General features: G+C 38.3%; 4 protein-coding genes across 5 annotated transcripts in view; all 4 read right to left on the bottom strand.

Annotated features, from left to right (window-relative positions):
- Positions 1 to 98: 98 nt before the first annotated feature.
- On the bottom strand, positions 99 to 2,315 carry LOC147320914 (uncharacterized). The gene is made up of 4 exons (XM_086309168.1): positions 1,435 to 2,315; positions 1,174 to 1,221; positions 866 to 970; positions 99 to 643 (listed from the first exon to the last, which is right to left on the bottom strand). Exons 1-4 carry the CDS (start codon positions 1,567 to 1,569, stop codon positions 512 to 514), a joined length of 420 nt encoding a protein of 139 aa, XP_086165294.1. The 5' UTR covers positions 1,570 to 2,315; the 3' UTR covers positions 99 to 511.
- A 206-nt stretch (positions 2,316 to 2,521) lies between these two features.
- Positions 2,522 to 6,141, bottom strand: LOC147320913 (uncharacterized). Its single transcript, XM_086309169.1, has 4 exons — positions 4,560 to 6,141; positions 4,368 to 4,415; positions 4,103 to 4,216; positions 2,522 to 3,933 (listed from the first exon to the last, which is right to left on the bottom strand). Exons 1-4 carry the CDS (start codon positions 4,692 to 4,694, stop codon positions 3,817 to 3,819), a joined length of 414 nt encoding a protein of 137 aa, XP_086165295.1. The 5' UTR covers positions 4,695 to 6,141; the 3' UTR covers positions 2,522 to 3,816.
- A 1,705-nt stretch (positions 6,142 to 7,846) lies between these two features.
- On the bottom strand, positions 7,847 to 9,932 carry LOC147320912 (uncharacterized). The gene is made up of 4 exons (XM_086309167.1): positions 9,041 to 9,932; positions 8,845 to 8,892; positions 8,609 to 8,710; positions 7,847 to 8,480 (listed from the first exon to the last, which is right to left on the bottom strand). Exons 1-4 carry the CDS (start codon positions 9,173 to 9,175, stop codon positions 8,364 to 8,366), a joined length of 402 nt encoding a protein of 133 aa, XP_086165293.1. The 5' UTR covers positions 9,176 to 9,932; the 3' UTR covers positions 7,847 to 8,363.
- Positions 9,933 to 10,071: 139 nt separating this feature from the next.
- rad50 (RAD50 homolog, double strand break repair protein) overlaps positions 10,072 to 18,936 on the bottom strand; it is a 33,903-nt gene continuing 25,038 nt past the window's right edge. For both annotated transcript variants that reach the window (XM_086309166.1, XM_086309165.1), the window contains exons 25-28: positions 13,220 to 13,305; positions 12,970 to 13,112; positions 12,682 to 12,815; positions 10,072 to 10,392 (exon numbers count right to left, since the gene is read on the bottom strand). In XM_086309166.1, coding sequence (XP_086165292.1) covers positions 10,206 to 10,392; positions 12,682 to 12,815; positions 12,970 to 13,112; positions 13,220 to 13,305 — 550 coding nt within the window. In that variant the 3' untranslated portion in view covers positions 10,072 to 10,205. The remainder of the gene's footprint in view (positions 10,393 to 12,681; positions 12,816 to 12,969; positions 13,113 to 13,219; positions 13,306 to 18,936) is intronic.

The following is an 18,936-nucleotide window of genomic DNA, read 5'->3' as shown; positions in this document are numbered from 1 at the left end:
GGTTTAAAATAAAGAAAATGAAATGTTTCTTACAGTAGATTGACACAAAGCATTTCCACACAAATTCCACTTCTGGGCAAGTGTGATTTATTGTTCTGTAAACACTTGTTACAATGCGGTGTGAGAGAGTTACAATAAAAATATCACACAAATATATTACAACAACCAGAATTACTTTTACTTAAAAAAAGAAGCTAATTTGCAGTTGTACAAAAACACATTAAGTTGCTTTCTTAAACTTTGTAATGATCAAAGACAGCTACAGATATATTTCTGCTTTTGCAGTTTAAACATAGTTCAACCAAACAAAATCTTTGAGCTGTACTGAATTTAGTATTAATAAATAATAAAAACTGCATTAAAAAAGACAGAGAAAAATCAGTAATAACTTACCAAACTATATAAAAAAAACTAAAATATGAAAAAAATGCTTGAATTATGAAAACCCATGACTTTTGAAATACACTTAAAAGAATTATCATGTTAACCAGTTCAACGATCTTGAAGGTATTCAGGCAGCTTGTGTTACGTTTCCCATGAAATTTCTTCTCTGAATACATTTGGTGAGGTTTCCCAGCAAATCAGGTAGTGGCTGTTCTTTTTCTGACGGCCGTACTTTCTTTAGTACTTCTTCGCAGTCCATCTGAAAGACAAGAATCTGTGTTCAGTATATATGCTCAGTTTTGCAGATGTATTTGTCTACCTAAAGTGAGATTAGCACATTGTCTCTAAATATTTACAACACAGACTGACGCTTTTCTTTCCAAGCTCCTTAGACTATGATGACCTGGATGACTGAGAACCTTCACAGACTACACAGATTTGTTGTTCTTAAGTTAGAGATGTGTCAAAATAGATAACTTACATGTGATTTCTTAATGAATATTTCCAGGTTTCTCACAATTTCTTTCTCGTTGTCATTTTTGGCATGCTTTTGTAGGATGTCATTCACTTTGCAGAAGAAGTTATTCTGTACGGAACACAAGGACGGATTTATAAGCTTTTAAAAACACATGCATTTACAATTATATAAGTTGGCTAGTGTTTTTTCTGCAGTTTGTAAAAAAAAAAAAAAAAAAGACAACTCAAACTTCCAATCAGCAGAACAATTCAAGAAAACTGAATGAATTAAAAGGAACATTGTTTCAAAGACATGAAAAAATGTCTCCTCACCCCACATCCATTGTCAGCCAGGTCAGACACATCCTCCACAAAGAACCTCTGTAAGATCCAAGAAAAAATTACTTTGTCAGGTAACACTTTTAACATATTGAATCAGATAAGGCACCAAAAAATTTAATAGAAAAAATATTTGTAACTGAACATTGCAAACACTTTTTAAAGGTTTTAACAAGTTAGGGCACCAAAAAAATGTTACAAAAATTTCAAGCTAAGTGTCACTCAAACAATTTTGCTTATACGATGAACCCTTACCTCATTCAGATCTCTGTTGTATTTCTCAGTCAGGTCAATGATACGGTTTAGGTTGTCGTTACTGACGGGATTTGCAGCATATGGATTGATCAGCATGGCCACAGCAGACACCAGCACAAACATCATCATCTCCATACTTGTTGTTCGTTTGTTGAAAACCAGAAGTCCTTGAAGTTGTTGTGAAGTGCTGGCTGAGAGCAGATTATTTATACCTGCTCTGTCTACGCCTTCATTACGTTTGCCAATTACAAAAAAACCAAAAAGCAGTCTGCAGCGCCTTGGCGATAAGATCCATGATTAGTTTGTGGTCAATGAGCAGAAAAGAAACTATTTTCTCAGAATAACCAGACTTGGTTGCATTACAGAAAAGATAAAAAAAAAAATGGTACTTTCAAAAGAAACTTCATTACAGACTGTGATCCACGCAAAGTGATTTCTTGGAAGTATACTGCTGAAAAAAATGGGGGAAGACTCAACCAATCTTAACTTCGATTTGCGGTGCGATTTTAAATCTGGCCAAAGGGCCGATGATTTTGGTTTCCACTGAAAATTGTTACATCATTTCCTACTGTACAAATTACAGTGAATGGTAGTGAAGATTTTTGACTTGAGTATTTCATTCACAATCTGATACGTTAATTAAATGTTTCCTTAATCCCTTGGATGGATTCTTACTTCAATGTTGTTATACTAAATTCTGGTTCTACCATCTAAATATTGCAGCAGAAATCGAGACTCAACATACTTGGCGATGATTTAAATGTTTCTATTGTAGAATTGTAAACTGTAGCCTCACTATGTTATTCTTAGCAAACAGGAGTGGCACCTTATGTGTCTTCTGAGGATGTACCCTTTCTGCGTCGAAGTTCAGTGCAATTGGGCTACAGTATAAGATGTGTTGTGCATTCAGAGATGCTCTTCTGCATACGATCAATCTAACAATTGGCTATTTGACTTAGAGTGTTCTTCCTATTAGCTTAAAGCAGGGGTGGGCAACTCCATGCCTCGAGGGCTGGTGTCCTGCAGATTTTAGAAGTGTTCTTGATCCAACATAGCTGATTCAAATGGCTAAATTACCTCCTCAACATGTCCTTTAGTTCTCCACAGGCCTGGTAATGATCTAATCATTTGATTCAGGTGTGTTGACCCAGGGTGAGATCTAAAACCTGCAGGACACCTGCCCTCGAGGCATGGAGTTGCCCACCCCTGGCTTAAAGCAGTCTGGCCATTCTCCCCTGATCTCTGCTATCATGAAAGTATTTTCACACAGATAATTCGGTTTTACTTTTTCGGTTCATTCTCTGTAAACCTTAGATTGTTGTGTGGGTAAATCCCAGTAGATCAGCAGTTAATGAAATACTCATCTGGAACCAAGAAACTTGTCACGCTCAAAGTGACTTAAATCACTTGTGGTCCTGATTCTGATGCTGTGTTTAAACTTTAGCAGGGCATCATTACCATGGCTACATGTATAAATATTTGCTTTCCGCCATGTGATTAACTGCTTAGATATTTTTTGTTAATGAGCAGTAGAAGAGATATACATACAAAAGTGGCCAGTAAGTGTATATGCATACACACAATGTTAGACTGAGAGGTGGTGGTATCCTTAATATTGTTATCTCAGGTACACAGCTCTGTCAGTCAGTACAGCAGCTCCACCCACCTGCAGGTTAAACCTTCCGTTAGGGATGAGCAACCAATGAGAAAAGTAGCTTAGGGAGTGTAGTTTTCAAGCAAAAGGCTAATTTCAGACAGTGGATGGACTGAGAGTCTGCAGCTCGGTCAGTATAAATGAATCATGCAAAGTTATGCTAACAGAAGCCAAGAACTAAAATACTGAGCCACAAATGACGCCATCATCAAAATGTGATCTTAACAGCCAAATGTGTGTAAAAGTTAATTGTCTTGCTATAAAGCCCAAAGCATTTCCATACAAACTGGGACTTGTGGATAAAAGTGATTTATTATTGTTCTGTAAACACTTGGTTCAATGCAATGTGAGACAATTGCAATAAATATGTAATACAAATATATTAAAAATCCTTAACTTAAATAAAAAATAAATACGCAGTTGTACAATAACATGTCAAGTTGATCTGTTGTGCTGTTTGACGACAGCTACACATACATTTTTAAAAATGCAATTAAACACAGCTCAGTCAGATATGTCTTTGCTAATGTACCGAATATAGCTACTATTAAATAACATCAACTGCATAAAAAGGAAGAAAAATACTGTCTTAAACTATAGAATGAAATAAATATCCAATGCTTGAATTGTGATAAATTACAAAAAGAAAAAAAAAAAAGAACAAAGAAAATGACTTGGAAGCATTATGACAGACAGTCCACAGATCTGGAAGGTATCCAGGCGTGTTTTTATTTTCCACTGAAGTTTCTCTTCTGAATGCATATCTTGAGGTTTTCCAGCAAAGCCGGTATTGGCTTTTCAGTTCTTGCCTTCGGCACAGTCTTCAGTACTTCAGTGCAGTTCACCTGAATGACAAGAAATCAGCTGAGCTCAGTACAATATGTTTTATTGTTTTGCAGATTCTTTGTCTCACCAAAGACACAACAGGTAGATTTAGTACATTGTCTCTAAAGGTGCGTAACACAGATTTGATGTATACCTTATATAGGAAATATGTCAGAGAAGATATCTTACATTTGTGCCGTTAATAAACACTTCCAAGTTTCTCACAATCTCCTTCTCTTTATATTTCTGCTGCTTTGTGGCATGGTTTTCCAGGATCTCGTGCACTTTGCAGGTGAAATTATTCTGTATGAAACATAAACAAGTATTAGCGTTACAAATAAACACAATTAAAATGTTAAAAAGAGATCACTGTTCTTATTGCAGTCTCTCAAAAAAGAAACCTGAATGGAAAGCTTGCAAACTGTTTCAAAGACATGAAAAGTAGTCTTCTCACCCCACATCCAGATTCAACCAAGTGTGTCACATCCTCCACATAGATACTCTGCAACGTTGGAGAGACAAATTGTCACAATCAAGTTTTAAAAACTTGAACAAAGCAGAAAAAATAAAAGTAAACTAACAACAAGAACAACAAAAAGGTCTATGAATGCTAAGAGGCAGTTAAATGTATAAGATACGGTCTTACCTCATTCAAAGTTTTACTGTATTCTTGAACAAGGTCAATGATATTGTTTAAGTTCATATTGTAGATGGGATTTGCAGCACATGGACTGATAAGCAGGGCCACAGTAGACACCAGCACAAACGTCATCATCTCCATACTTGTTATTAGTTGGCTGAAAAGCTGAAAAGCCTTTAAAGTATTTCTGCTCAATTGTCAGCTTGCAGGTTGCTGTGAGGTCTTGGCTGATGAACAGATTATTTATACTTGCTTTGCCCACGCCTTCACCACAATTGTCAATTACAAAAAAAACCCCAAATGCAGTCTGCAGCGATGGAGAGATAAGACTCATGATTAAGTTGTGGTCAATACGCAGCTTGAGAAAGGAGAACAGTTTCTCTGAAATGAGTCTATACGGTGGGCTGCATTACAAAAAAGGAGAAGAAGAAAACAACAACAGACATCTATTTACAATGGTTACTTGAAAATATTCTCATAAAGTTGAGAAGACTTGACTAGTCTGAAGTTTGATTTCTGATGTGGTTTTCAATCCCGCCCTCATACAGGTGCTGGTTTTTGTTTAGACTGATTACTATTTCATCCGTTTCTACTGTACAGATTACACAGAGTTTGGCAGTAAACATTTTTCGACTTGATTATTTAATTCATGAACATCTGATGTTTTAGCCGTTTCCTCAATCGTTTGGTCAAACAGTAACTGTAATCTGCAGTTTTGCCCTAATTTTCTTACCAAGAAACAAGTCTGAGATGATTTGAGCTTCGTGATTTATGATCACTATTTTTTTTTTATTAGTCCTTTATCTATCCACGTAAAAATCTCATTGAGATTAAAAAAAGAGAGACCTGGCATCATGGCAACAAAAGTCAAAAATGCATGTACCTCATAAGTATATAACATTTAAAACAAATACAATATCCCCGTACGAACATGTGAAAAATATACAATAACAGATCAAATTAAGAGCGATATTAAAAACAATCACACTGAGTAAAAGAGTTATTCCCTCGTTCCTTTAAGATGGACTTAAACTCCCCCAAGGTAACCAATTCTAATAATTTTAGTTCCTTCTGCAGATTATTCCAGGAAGCAGGGGCAGCGTATTTAAATGCCCTTTCCCCCAATTCTGTTCTGATTTTTGGGACAGATATTGTGAAAATTAAGGCTGTACTGGTTGTGGTTTTTACACATATAAACACATAAATAAGAGGGAACCAGCCCAAGGAGAGATTTATAGGTAATATGGTGCATTATCCTGATGGAAATGCACCATATCATGCTGAATGCAGTGCATCCACTGCTAACCTTTGTATATTGTATATTTTATTTTATACATATGTACACACACACACACACACACACACACACACTTGTATATATACATATTTGGTATGCATATTCAACATTAATGAATCAATGGTACGGAAATGGAGAAAGTAAGGAGAATGAGTTGAGCAAAGTTTGACTTATCTGGCTGTTCTGTTTCACTTAATGCGCCTTATGGTCTGAAAAATACAGTAAGCATATTCCTACGAGAATCCACCCTTGTGTATATGCAACTACCAGCCATTTTGTTAGGTACACCTGTTCAGCTATAGCATCATGTTGACCTTTGAATCAAACAGACTAGCAGCAGATTCTGCTTTTGACATCTAAGAACAGGAAACTCAGTCTACAGTCCACAGAGGCTCACCAAAATGAAACAAGGGGACTGGAAATCGATTTTTTGGTCTGATAACATTCAGACAGTGTTGTGTGGCAGGTGTTTTGTTGCCAGACTTGGGAACGCTTGCGGGGTGGCTCTAGCTCAAGAGACACCGCAGACATTCTTATATTTGTTCTTAGAATTCTCATTCTTATATTTTGCTTTGTTCTTATGTCATTGTATTTTGCACACCTCTGTTGCTTGTGAAGCTTGCACACAAGAATTTCACTTACATGTGCTGTACCAGTGTACCTGCACATGTGATGTGACAATACAAGTGATTTGATTTGAAGTGGTAAATGGACCGATTCTGCTTTTCTACTCCCAGAACATTCAAAGTGCTTAATCCAACATGCCTCATTCACCCATTCACACCTGCACTTTCTTCTATGCTTAAATGCTTTCCATCTACCAATCGCACACATTAATGCTCCAATGGATGCAGGTTAGTATTTTGCATAAGCATATTTGCCATGCAGATCAAAGCAGCCAGGACTCAAACCACCAATCCTCTGATCAGCAGATGAGTAGATGATCTGTGGTGTCTCTTGCGCTAGAGCCACCCCACAAGCGTTAAAAAGTCTGGCAACAAAACACCTGCCACACAACACCGTCTCAATGTTATCAGAACAAAAAAAAAAAAAATCGATTTCCAGTCTCCTTGTTTCATTTTGGTGAGCCTCTGTGGACTGTAGCCTGAGTTTCCTGTTCTTAGATGTCAAAAGCAGAATCTGCTGCTAGTCTGTTTGATTCAAAGGTCAACATGATGCTGTAGCTGAACAGGTGTACCTAACAAAATGGCTGGTAGTTGTATATACACAAGAGTGGTTTCTCTTAGGAATATGCTTACCGTATTTTTTCAGACCGCCAATCTCTCAGTCAGAACATGCTATATCATGTTTAGGTAGAAACTAGTGAACTAACGTCCTGCTAATTTCCTACTCCATTAAATGTAATAAATTCTGTTTTCATGGATGCCTGGATGTTAAACTTAATTGTTACACCTGGTGAAGCAGCAACACTCATTTTATTAAAGATGAAAACATTTAGACAGTTTTTAACTCTCAGTGATGCTGCAGTATTTGTCTGACTTTGGGACCTAAAGCGGACGGAGTTTTGGACCCAGATTATTCCATGAGGCTCCTGACTACAGTAGCCGTAATGCTCCAACAATCCATCAAGTGGTGCGGCTTCGTAGCTTGCCAAAGTTGTACTGAAACATTTTTTGACAGATTTTTAAGCGCCTTGTACCACATAAAATTGGTTTGAGGTCAGTAAGCACACTACATATGATTTTTGAGAAAACTTGAAGGATTTTAAGTGTGCCTTATAGTCCGAAAAATACGGTACATGAATCTAAGGTACACAGTTGTGGCTGTGAGTACAACCAGCTACTCCTAAACCTTCTATGTAGGAGGAGCTACCAATCAGAAGACAGCTGGCTTACAGGGAGTGTAGCATTGAACCAATCATGCAAAGTAATTATATCAGAAGTCAAGATACTGAACTGAAAATATTGACAAGTATGTCCTCTTTTCAGACAATAGGGACTGAAGGACTGAATAATACGAGACAGCTTGTCAGAAGTAAGGCGTCATCAAAATTTAATATAAAAATAAAACAGGATCAAAATGTCTGTTAAAGCTGACTGTCTTAACATAAAGTACAAAGCATTTCCATACAAATGCAGCTTGTGAGAAAAACGACTTCTTGTTCTGTAAACACTTGTTTCAATGTGGAGTGAAAGAACTACAACAAACATCCAAACATATCAAAATGTGAACTGAACTTGTTTTAAATAAAATATAAATATGCAGTTTACAATAATGTGCAGTTGCTGCCTTAACTGTTGTAAAGTTTAATGCCAGCGACGGATGCATTTTTACTTATGCAGCTTAAAAATAACTCAACCAAAAACGTCCCTGTGAAAGCACTGAATGTAGTTGCTATTAAATAACAAATAAACTGCATAAAAGAGAAAACTATACCAGAAAATAAATATCCAGTACTTTAACTGTATCAAACTGACTATGAAAAACATTTGAAGACGTTACCAGATGTCAGACAGTTCACGGATCACGAAGCTAATCAGGCATTTTTGTTTTTAGATTCCCATGAAGTTTCTCCGGCGAATGCAGTTTGCAAGGTTTTCCAGCAGAAACGGTATTGGCTTTTCGGTTGTTGCATGAGGCACGTTAATTAGTTCTTCTGTGCAGTTCACCTAAAAGATAAGAAAACACCTGGGTTCAGTATGATCTCGCTCACTGTATTGCAAATGCCACTAGTACATAATCCTTACATATTTGTAACATAGATGGGACATTTTCATTTGGCAAAAAGATATCTTACATTTCCTTCTTTTAAAAACACGTCCAGGTTTCTCACAATCTTCTTATCCTCCGTTCTGTCATGCTTTTTCAGGATGTCATGCACTCTGCAGAAAAACTTATTCTGTATGCAACAGGAGCGAGAACATATTCACTTCAGACGTGTTTAAAATGAATGACATTTAAAAATGTAATCCAATAAAACTGAATGCTCTACAGGGAACACAGTTTCAAAGAGATGGAAAAGGATCCTCTCACCCCACATCCAGATTTAACCAAGTGTGTCACATCCTCAACATAGAACTTCTTCCACATTAAATAGAAAAAATATTTGTCAACATTTAAAATTTTAACACACTTTCAAGTTTTTTAACAAGTCAAGGCACCAAAAACGTTATAAAATGTTCAAGCTAAGAGTCAAAAAAACACTCGTTCTTATGAGATGAGCCCTTACCTCATACATAGTTTTATTGTATTGGTCAGCCAAGTCAATGATATGGTCTAGGTTGAGACTCCGGACGGGATTTGCAGCACATGGACTCATCAGCGCAGCAGACACTAGCACAAGCATCATCATCATCATTTCCATACTTGTACTTAGAGTGAAAACCTTTAGAAGATGCGTCCTCAAAAAAAGCCCTTGAAGTGGTTGTTTGGCTGTAGTCAGATTCAAGTTTGTTCTGAAGTCTTGGCAGATAACAGATTACTTATACTTGCTTTGCCCACGCCTTATCACATTTGCCAATTGCAAGAAAAAAAAATGTACGAATTGTGTGACAAAATTCTTGATTAAGTTGTGGTCAATGAGCAACTTTGAGATAAAGGCGCTGTGTTTCTCTGAAATAAATCTACAGCAATTAAATAATCTTACCTTTGATTTTTGGTGTGATAATAGGTTAATAACTTTGGTTTCCACTGAATGTTCTGTAATTTTATTCTCAGCTAATGACAAATGTACACCAGCTAAGATTTTCAAGTTGAATATTCCATTCATCACAATCTGATATGTGACTTATGTGTTCTTTAGGGTTTTGTTTTTTTTTTTTTAGCTATATATGAATTTCAATGTGTAATTTCCCCCTATTTTTTTAAGCAAAGCATGTGCTGTTGCTGAAAATGCCATCTGATGGCTGCTGGTCACTAGTCAGAGCAGTATTTCAATAAATATGTAGAAAAGTTTCGACAGTTTTTAGCAGTTTTATTTTTCCCCCAAAACAAATCCAAACAGCTCTTTTCCTCACGCTGGATTCCAGCACAACAAGCAAATTCTTCATGGATTAGAATCAAGCTTTTTGTCCTTAAATATTTCTGATGTTAACAGAAGCCTATTGCTTTTGTTTTGGCACTTCTTCTAACAGTTTCTTAAGGATAATTACGGTTATAATATGTTTATATAAGGTTATTGACGACTGACTTCAAAAACAAACACTATCAACCAAACATGCCTTTGCATATCAGTTAAATTATAGTCAGTTATTAAACAAATGATGTGCGAATGAGTTTTCTTCATGCCTCCTGAAAAGCAAACCTGAACGTGGTCTTTGCCCAAATAAAATCAAAGCAAAGAGATAAAGCATTAGTTTACATTTCCAAAGCAGCTTTTCGAATCACTTCAGTGCTCAGTGAAGATAGGATGAGAGGGAATTGATGCTGCACTTTGTGATTTCAGAGTTCTGATCCTGGTTCTTACGGATACGATAGAAATGTTCAATGTAGCTGGATCGCCCGAGCAGCTCCACAAAGTCCTCGTCGTGAGTGATGATCAGCAGCTGGAAGTTGCGCTGGCGAGAGCGACTCTTAATGATTCTGAAGAAAACAGCAGGAGATAAAGAGTTACATCCCACTGCAAGGAAGACAGTGGCTGCCAAGGTATACAACTAGAAGTCTGTGTTTAATGTTTTGACAGGTCGGATGCTGGTTTCTCTGTCCGATACATTACACGGTCTGCTCCAGTAAAGCCAAAATAGTTCAACTTTTACAGAGGAATGGGCATGACAACCTATACAGTGGGGCAAAAAAGTATTTAGTCAGCCACCGATTGTGCAAGTTCCCCCACCTAAAATAATGACAGAGGTCAGTAATTTGCACCAGAGGTACACTTCAACTGTGAGAGACAGAATGTGAAAAAAAAATCCATGAATCCACATGGTAGGATTTGTAAAGAATTTATTGGTAAATCAGGGTGGAAAATAAGTATTTGGTCACCTCAAACAAGGAAAATCTCTGGCTCTCACAGACCTGTAACGTCTTCTGTAAGAAGCTTTTCTGTCCCCCACTCGTTACCTGTATGAATGGCACCTGTTTGAACCCATCATCTGTATAAAAGACACCTGTCCACAGCCTCAAACAGTCAGACTCCAAACTCCGCCGTGGCCAAGACCAAAGAGCTTTCGAAGGACACCAGGAAAAGTATTGTAGACCTGCACCAGACTGGGAAGAGTGAATCTACAATAGGCAAGCAGCTTGGTGTGAAAAAATCAACTGTGGGAGCAATCATCAGAAAATGGAAGACATACAAGACCACTGATAATCTCCCTCGATCTGGGGCTCCACGCAAGCTCTCATCCCGTGGGGTCAAAATGATCATGAGAACGGTGAGCAAAGATCCCAGAACCACACGGGGGGACCTGGTGAATGACCTGCAGAGAGCTGGGACCAAAGTAACAAAGGTCACCATCAGTAACACACTACAACGGCAGGGAATCAAATCCCGCAGTGCCAGACGTGTTCCTGCTGAAGCCAGTGCATGTCCAGGCCCGTCTGAAGTTTGCCAGAGAGCACATGGATGATACAGCAGAGGATTGGGAGAATGTCATGTGGTCAGATGAAACCAAAGTAGAACTTTTTGGTATAAACTCAACTCGTCGTGTTTGGAGGAAGAAGAATACTGAGTTGCATCCCAAGAACACCATACCTACTGTGAAGCATGGGGGTGGAAACATCATGCTATGGGGCTGTTTTTCTGCCAAGGGGACAGGACGACTGATCCGTGTTAAGGACAGAATGAATGGGGCCATGTATCGTGAGATTTTGAGCCAAAACCTCCTTCCATCAGTGAGAACTTTGAAGATGAAACGAGGCTGGGTCTTCCAACATGACAATGATCCAAAACACACCGCCCGGGCAACAAAGGAGTGGCTCCGTAAGAAGCATTTGAAAGTCCTGGAGTGGCCTAGCCAGTCTCCAGACCTCAACCCCATAGAAAATCTGTGGCGGGAGTTGAAAGTCCGTGTTGCTCGGCGACAGCCCCAAAACATCACTGCTCTCGAGAAGATCTGCATGGAGGAATGGGCCAAAATACCAGCTACTGTGTGTGCAAACCTGGTAAAGACCTATAGTAAATGTTTGACCTCTGTTATTGCCAACAAAGGTTATGTTACAAAGTATTGAGTTGTATTTTTGTTATTGACCAAATACTTATTTTCCACCCTGATTTACCAATAAATTCTTTACAAATCCTACCATGTGGATTCATGGATTTTTTTTTCACATTCTGTCTCTCACAGTTGAAGTGCACCTCTGGTGCAAATTACTGACCTCTGTCATCATTTTAGGTGGGGGAACTTGCACAGTCGGTGGCTGACTAAATACTTTTTTGCCCCACTGTACATCCTGTAACACTTCAGTGGGCACTGTGTAGGGACACAGTATGAGGCTTGAAGGATAGCACCAATCTACATTAAAACAGAGGAGTCTGTTTTTTACTACTGCAATAATTAAACAGTTCTTTTTAATTCAGTATCACCAGCTGTGCACTTCTTTTTATTTCCTGGTTTGAAGCCCATCTACTCCTCAGTATCTATAGCAACATATCTACATCAAAGGGGCCTTTTTGGTACAAAGTTAACTTGGATTTAATGACAGCTTTTAAGCCCAAGTGAGGTTCCAGATGTGATGAGGCGGCTTATAAATGGGACCGAGCACATTAGACATTCCCTAAGTGTGTACTTTGACACTTTGCTACTTAAACTATTTAAAGGATTTGGTTTTGGGGCTAAAGAGACAGCTGTCAGTTAATGTTAGGAGCTGTTGCATCCTATTAATGAGGGTTTTCACAAGTATAGCAGTAAGAATACTGAATCCGTATATACGCACTCTACAAGGGCATGTGCCAGTGACTCGATGTTCTCTCGGTCCAGGTTGGTTGTGGGCTCATCCAGAGCTAGGATCCCACAGTTCAGACAGAACGTCTCTGCCAGAGCTAGACGGATTATCAGCGATGCCAGTACCTAGACACACACAATCATATTTTTAAAGAGGAAGACAACAAAATGGTCACATCATGTTTGATTCACTGAGAAGTTTGACCTTTTTACTGCATGTCACATGCAGGTTTCATGTGATGTAACCACAAAACCGAAAAAAAAATAATAATTTTTTTACCTTTTGGCCAGCGCTGCAGCGTCCTCTCATATCCAGAGCTGTGTCTCCTTTCACCATAACTACTCTGTAGTTGTAAACCCTCCGCCTCACTCCAGCAGATGAATTCTCATCCACATCAGATCTGATCTCCACATACTCAATATCTGGAGAGAGAAGAGAATAGATAAATGACAGTAAGGAGGGGGAAAAACAGTATTTCTGAAAATACCACAAATTAATAATAGCGCTCTCTTGTTAATGTGAGACACACCTTGACCCCTGTAGGTGCTGCGCCATAGGTCTCGTATGATCTTATTGATTTCATCCATCTTCATACTGTGGAATTTCATGATGGTTCTGTGGAAAACAAATAAAATTAAAAATTAATATACTGCTCAAAAAATTAAAGGAAAGGATCACAATGGGGAAAGAAATATTATACTGGATATATCTACTGATATGGACGTTATGGGAGTAGTTAGTATTGGCACCACATGCCTGCCTGACAATGTCAGGGCTCCTAATGAGATGACAGATGATGTCCTGGGGGACAGATGATGACCAGATCTGGACCAGGGCATCGCTGAGCTCCTGGACAGTATGAGGTGCAACCTGGTGGGGTTGGAAACACAATGTCCCAGATGTGTTTTTCTGATTTAGGTCAGATGAGTGTGGAGGCCAGTCAGTGGTATCAATTGTTTCACTCTCCAGGAACTCCCTACATACTCTGGCTACATGAGGGCAGGCATTGTTGTGTACAAGGAGCAAACGAGGACCCATTGCACCAGCGTAGCGTCTGACAATGGGTCCAAGGATTTCATCCCGGTGCCTCATGACAGTCAGGCGGCCGTTGCCTAGCCTGTAGAGGTCAGTGCATCCCTCCATGGATATGGCTCCACAGATCATCACTGACCCACCACTAAACTGAACAGTGTGACAGGGACCATAATGTTCTCCATGGCTTCTCCAGACCTTTTCACATTATCAAATGTGTTTAGGGTGAACCAGCTCTCATTTTGAAAAGCACAGGGTGTCAGTGGTCGATCTATCAGTTCTGATATTCTGTGCCAAATGCCATTCACGCCTAACAGTGCCCGGCAGTGAGCACACTAGAGTAGGCCCACTAAAGGATGCCGGGCCCTCAAGCCACCCTGATTGTTTGTTCAGAGGCACTCACACGAGTGGCCTGCCAGAGTTCATTTTGTAGGATTCTGGCAGTGCTCATCTGGTTCCTCTTTGCACAAAAGTAGCAGATTATGATCCTACTGATGTGTTAAGAACCTCTAACAGCCCTGTCCAGCTGTCCTGGAGTAATTACCTGTCTCCTGGAATTACCTTCATGCTTTAGATATTGTCCTGGAAGACACAGGAAATCTTCTTGCAATGGCAACTACTGATGTGCCATCCTGGAGGAGTTGGGTCAATATCCCAAAGTTTATTTGGCTTGATGCTATACTCTGATTAAAAAGTGTTCTTTTAATTTTTGAGCAATATATAAAGGATAAACCTAATTAAAGATAGATGTATTTATCTACCAAAAAGCCACTTCTACTAGACATTGCTGCATGGGACATCTAAGTTTATTGAAGTGCTATTTCCCTATTCGCAATCAGGTAAAAAGGTTATAACAGGTCACATCCTACCATTATGTGTGAGGTAGTTATTAAGCAATCCCCGTGTCTGCACATCTCCAGATATTTATCATTTATTCGACAGTGGATAAATGCGAAAAAAAAACCCAACGTTTGCACAAAATTGAAACATTCAAAAAATAAGCATCTGATCAACTGATTACAAAAAATGAAAAACAACAGCAACGTTTTTTTAATCTTTCAATAAATGTATCTATAATATTGACAGGATATGAAATCATACATAAGATACACGCTCAGCTGGATTTTTTTTCACTTTCCGGAATACCAAGAAACTTTTGGTCTATAATCTAACAAACTGATTAGAAACATGAAATGTGGTTTGCAAAAAAAAAAACCTAGCGATAACAGTACAACTAACGGTATGTCTTCTGTAGACCATATATAGTGAATAAACCATAAAGTAAAAATAGAGATAGTAGGGCAAGTATCCGCCTGTCCAACCTATTACATCTTCTTTACAGAACTTCTCATGCAACAAAAGGAAGGTGTGACTAATGACTTCCATTATGTGAAGGTGGTGTAATATTTGTCCCTTTAAAAAGTAATCCCATTTTGAGTTTTATTATCTTGTAATATAATAATACAGCATTTCTTTATATGAAAATACTGCATTAGCATTAGGTAACATTTAGTCTCAAGATGTCTACTAATATCCTAGAATATAACAGAAGTAAGGCAGGGCACTGTCTATCATCCATTGACTTTAGTAGGCTGACTTAATCACACTAGGTTTCAAAAGTTCAGGATGTTTAGTGCAGAATTCTGCATTTTCTTGATGAACTTTGCTATAGAAATACTAAAACTGTTGTATTGTGATGATCTTCCAGTTCAGAAAAAAATCCCAAAAGGTTGATTCTGTTCACCTAGATTGCCTAGATTGCCAGGCCTCTGGAGAACATAAGAGGCCTGGCAATAAGACATGTCGAGGAGGTAATTTAGCCATTTGAATCAGCTGTGTTGGTTCGAGAACACATCTAAAACCTGCAGGACACCGGCGCTTGAGTGACGAAACATTTCAGTGGGAGAAATGTTTCGTCATTCATCCAAGTGACATCATCAGTATCAGTTCTCCCACTGAAAACGCTACGTCTAAGACGAACAGAATCAACCTTTTGGGATTTACTTACCTGGATGATTGAGCATGCATCAAGACTTTTACAACAAAATGTTATTAAGTATTCTTTGTAGAACCTATTGCACATATAGGAGAAACATGAAGAAAAGGCTTTACATTACGCCACTGTCAGTGCGCCCCAGGGCGGCTGTGGCTACAATGTCGCTTGCCATCACCAGTCTCTGAATGTGTGTGTGAATGGGCGGATGACTGAACGTGTAAAGCGCTTTGGGGTCCTTAGGGAGTAAGTAAAGCGCTATACAAATACAGGCCATTTACCATTACATTGCTTCAACACAGGCATGTTTTCAGGGTTGGCAGCAGAGCATAAACTGGACAGACAACCAACTTTGACCAGGGGGCATTCAACTCAAGTCATACTGCTAAAAACCCTTGCTATGCATATTTACAACAATATACACACAGTAAGTTCATAGAAGACTGTAGCCATTATTCTATGAATTTCTATGTATAAAAAGTGCCAAAATATCTGTCTTGGATTGCAGGAGAAAAAGAGGAGAGACATTTTCTCCAAGTCCAGAAGTGGACCAATCAACTCCCTGCACACTATGATAATGCAGTGATAGTGACTGTGAGCCCACAATATCCTCAACACATTCAATTAGTTTTGCAATTTTGAAGTAGGACCATGAATTAAAACTCTGAAGCTGAAGAACGACCTCATTTTAATTTGAGATACGTGAGGGGTACTTCCCAAAATCTGACGTGCATAGACTCGTCTGTTTAATGTCCGTCTCAATCAGGCTGAGTAACATGAGTTCTGCACACGCACTAAATTACTGTTGTGTATCATACAGACGCAGCAGAAGAGGTAATTGTTGTCACTCAGATCTCCTGAGACTTTGCTTTGGTAATGTAAAATGACATTCTGCACTCTCATTGGTAATCACTTCAAAAAGGGTTAAAGATCATTAGTGGTTACTTCACCCCCTTTCACTGGAAGTTGCTGACTCTCATTATACGGTAGCTGCAAGTCATTTCCTGTGTTGACGAACGTTTACATTCACAAATCTACAGAGCCCGCTCTACATCTGTGACCCAGTAAACCTGGTATCTCTTAGAGATGCCCTCGCTTTCCCAGATGTGTTTAAATACTGCTTGCAATGTATTCAAAACTGACGATCTAAGTTGAAAAGTATGAAGCGAGATGGGTCTGAAGGAATCAGATTTCCTTCTTATACAATGACTCACGCTCCTGTACCGACATTTACAAATTTAAATTATACTTGGATAACTTTTCGCTTTTAATGATTGCTAAAAGTTAGAGTGTGAGGCTTGAACTTTCATGGACTTCTGAAGAAGGGCATGAAAGAAAATGTTTAAGAACCGCTGAGCCAACACATATAGACTGTTATTTTGACCAGAATACAATGAAAGCTATGCTGACTCTTCAATAATTAGCAAACACAAACTCTTTAACTTTGACTTTCAACTACCTTCATTTTATTGAAAGTCACATTATCAGTGACTTCTAGCTTTTGCTCAGTTCTGCACAGACAATTTTTGCACACTGATTCATTTTTTTGCGTCCAAATCAAAACATCTTACCATAGAAACCATTTTCTCTGTATTCAAATAGAAACTGTGACCTGGATGTAATGTCTGATGGAAGGCTCTATGCCTTGCTTGCAATCTTGATAACACTGCAGGCTGTCATGCCTTTTCTAACCCACACTTATGGGTAAATGATGCTTCTGCTCTCTTCAGATACCGTACTCAGATGGTATCAGTGATGGTGAGCTCACACATCCTTACCAAGGCCTTTTATCCTTATTAAGTGTCTCTCAGAGTATCCTGATCTCCAAGAATAAACAGTTTGCAAACATGAATATATTTTTAATAGAAAGAAAGGATAATTTAAAAAAAAAAGCCTGATACATTGACAAATAAACGTAACCTTCAGGTGCTTTTGATTTGCTATAACACAGTTGCATTTAAATAGAAAACCCAGACATATCTGTACAACTCACTGTGTACAATGTCATGCTTTGCTACCTTGCTGATAAATTTTCAATTATTTGCACATTTCAATCATGAAAATCAGCACTGCAAATGCTGAAGCCACATAAAAATGATGGCATTGATAGTTATGCGGTGATACAAAATAGGAAGTGAACTCTCTGCTCTATGAGATGTTTTTTTTCTGTGCTTGGAAGGCTTGCATGTCGAGCAGGATATTTTTCACCACAATAGCAAATTTAGGTTAATCTAATACGTAAGTTTAAGTAAGTAAGTCTAAGTCTTTTTTTAGGTCATTTAAAACCTGTTGGAAAAAAACGTCATCATTAGATAAGACTTCTTTTGAACCTTCAGAGTAAATGGATTAGCAGATAATACTAGTGATTCATCTACTATCCATTAACTGCTTAGTATGCAGCACTAAAACAGACATGTACAATCTTTGTTTTTTGCATTAATTCTTGATAAGATCTTACTTCGCCATTACTCAAGTCACAGGTATTTAACTGTGCTTAACACAAAAATAATACACATGTTAAATATTTTGTGCACTCTGAGAAAAATAAGTCAACTCTTGTATCTCAACAGTATTCCTACTAGACTCTGGCTGGGCCACTCTGAAAGATGGATTCTGCTGTCTTTCCTTTGATGTTTACATTCACTGTCCTGCTGCATTACCCGGCTTGAGATAGTAAACCTAACATTATGTTTTAGGATTTTAGGCGGTCATTTCAAAAAGCATAAATAGTGGTGAGTGCTCTTTGGAAGTAAATCAAAATCAGTTCTATTAATCCAGAAAAAAACCCTGCCCTGGTAGTGGTAGACGCACATCAGGTACAAAGCTACACAGTTAACAACTCTGTTGTGACGTGCCACATTTATTCCGGTACAGCTTTAACTCTTGCTGTGGGGGGTTGATCTAATCGTTTTTATACTGTAACAGTTTCTGTGGGGGGTTGTTTTTGAGTTTTATAGTCATCTTTGCTGGAAAGTCTTTACACAATGACGTATGAGAAAACATGGAAGCATAACTCGGCATTAAGTCGAGATGCTTTTCAAAACACTCGGAAAAAACAGGCTCTGCAATTATTTAGCATTTGTTCCTGAAAAGTTATTCAAACGATTAACTGTGGATTTAAATTCTGTTTATTTTTTTCATCAATCTTACAATCCATTAGGATACAGTGAACTGGAAAGGTGAGAAAGTAAGTGTATTGTGAAAGTTCACAATATGCCAGG

Source organism: Aulonocara sp. 'chitande type north' Nkhata Bay, linkage group LG10 (genome assembly GCF_057382095.1).
Source record: "Aulonocara sp. 'chitande type north' Nkhata Bay isolate Kocher_YH1m ecotype deep benthic linkage group LG10, A_spYH_male_GT1.1, whole genome shotgun sequence".
NCBI classification, from domain to species: domain Eukaryota; kingdom Metazoa; phylum Chordata; class Actinopteri; order Cichliformes; family Cichlidae; genus Aulonocara; species Aulonocara sp. 'chitande type north' Nkhata Bay.
Note: the sequence above shows the minus strand (reverse complement) of the source record. Positions and strands in the feature narration are given on the sequence as shown.

Excerpts from the sequence above, each read along its gene's own strand:
- LOC147320913 (XM_086309169.1), bottom strand. The coding sequence starts at position 4,694 with ATGGAGATGATGACGTTTGTGCTGGTGTCTACTGTGGCCCTGCTTATC. Across the intron at positions 4,217-4,367 it reads TGGTTGAATCTGGATGTGGG|AATAATTTCACCTGCAAAGT; the intron begins GTGAGAAGACTA and ends TGTTTCATACAG. Across the intron at positions 3,934-4,102 it reads TGTTTATTAACGGCACAAAT|GTGAACTGCACTGAAGTACT; the intron begins GTAAGATATCTT and ends CTTGTCATTCAG.
- LOC147320912 (XM_086309167.1), bottom strand. The coding sequence starts at position 9,175 with ATGGAAATGATGATGATGATGCTTGTGCTAGTGTCTGCTGCGCTGATG. Across the intron at positions 8,711-8,844 it reads TGGTTAAATCTGGATGTGGG|AATAAGTTTTTCTGCAGAGT; the intron begins GTGAGAGGATCC and ends TGTTGCATACAG. Across the intron at positions 8,481-8,608 it reads TGTTTTTAAAAGAAGGAAAT|GTGAACTGCACAGAAGAACT; the intron begins GTAAGATATCTT and ends CTTATCTTTTAG.
- LOC147320914 (XM_086309168.1), bottom strand. The coding sequence starts at position 1,569 with ATGGAGATGATGATGTTTGTGCTGGTGTCTGCTGTGGCCATGCTGATC. Across the intron at positions 971-1,173 it reads TGGCTGACAATGGATGTGGG|AATAACTTCTTCTGCAAAGT; the intron begins GTGAGGAGACAT and ends TGTTCCGTACAG. Across the intron at positions 644-865 it reads TATTCATTAAGAAATCACAT|ATGGACTGCGAAGAAGTACT; the intron begins GTAAGTTATCTA and ends CTTGTCTTTCAG.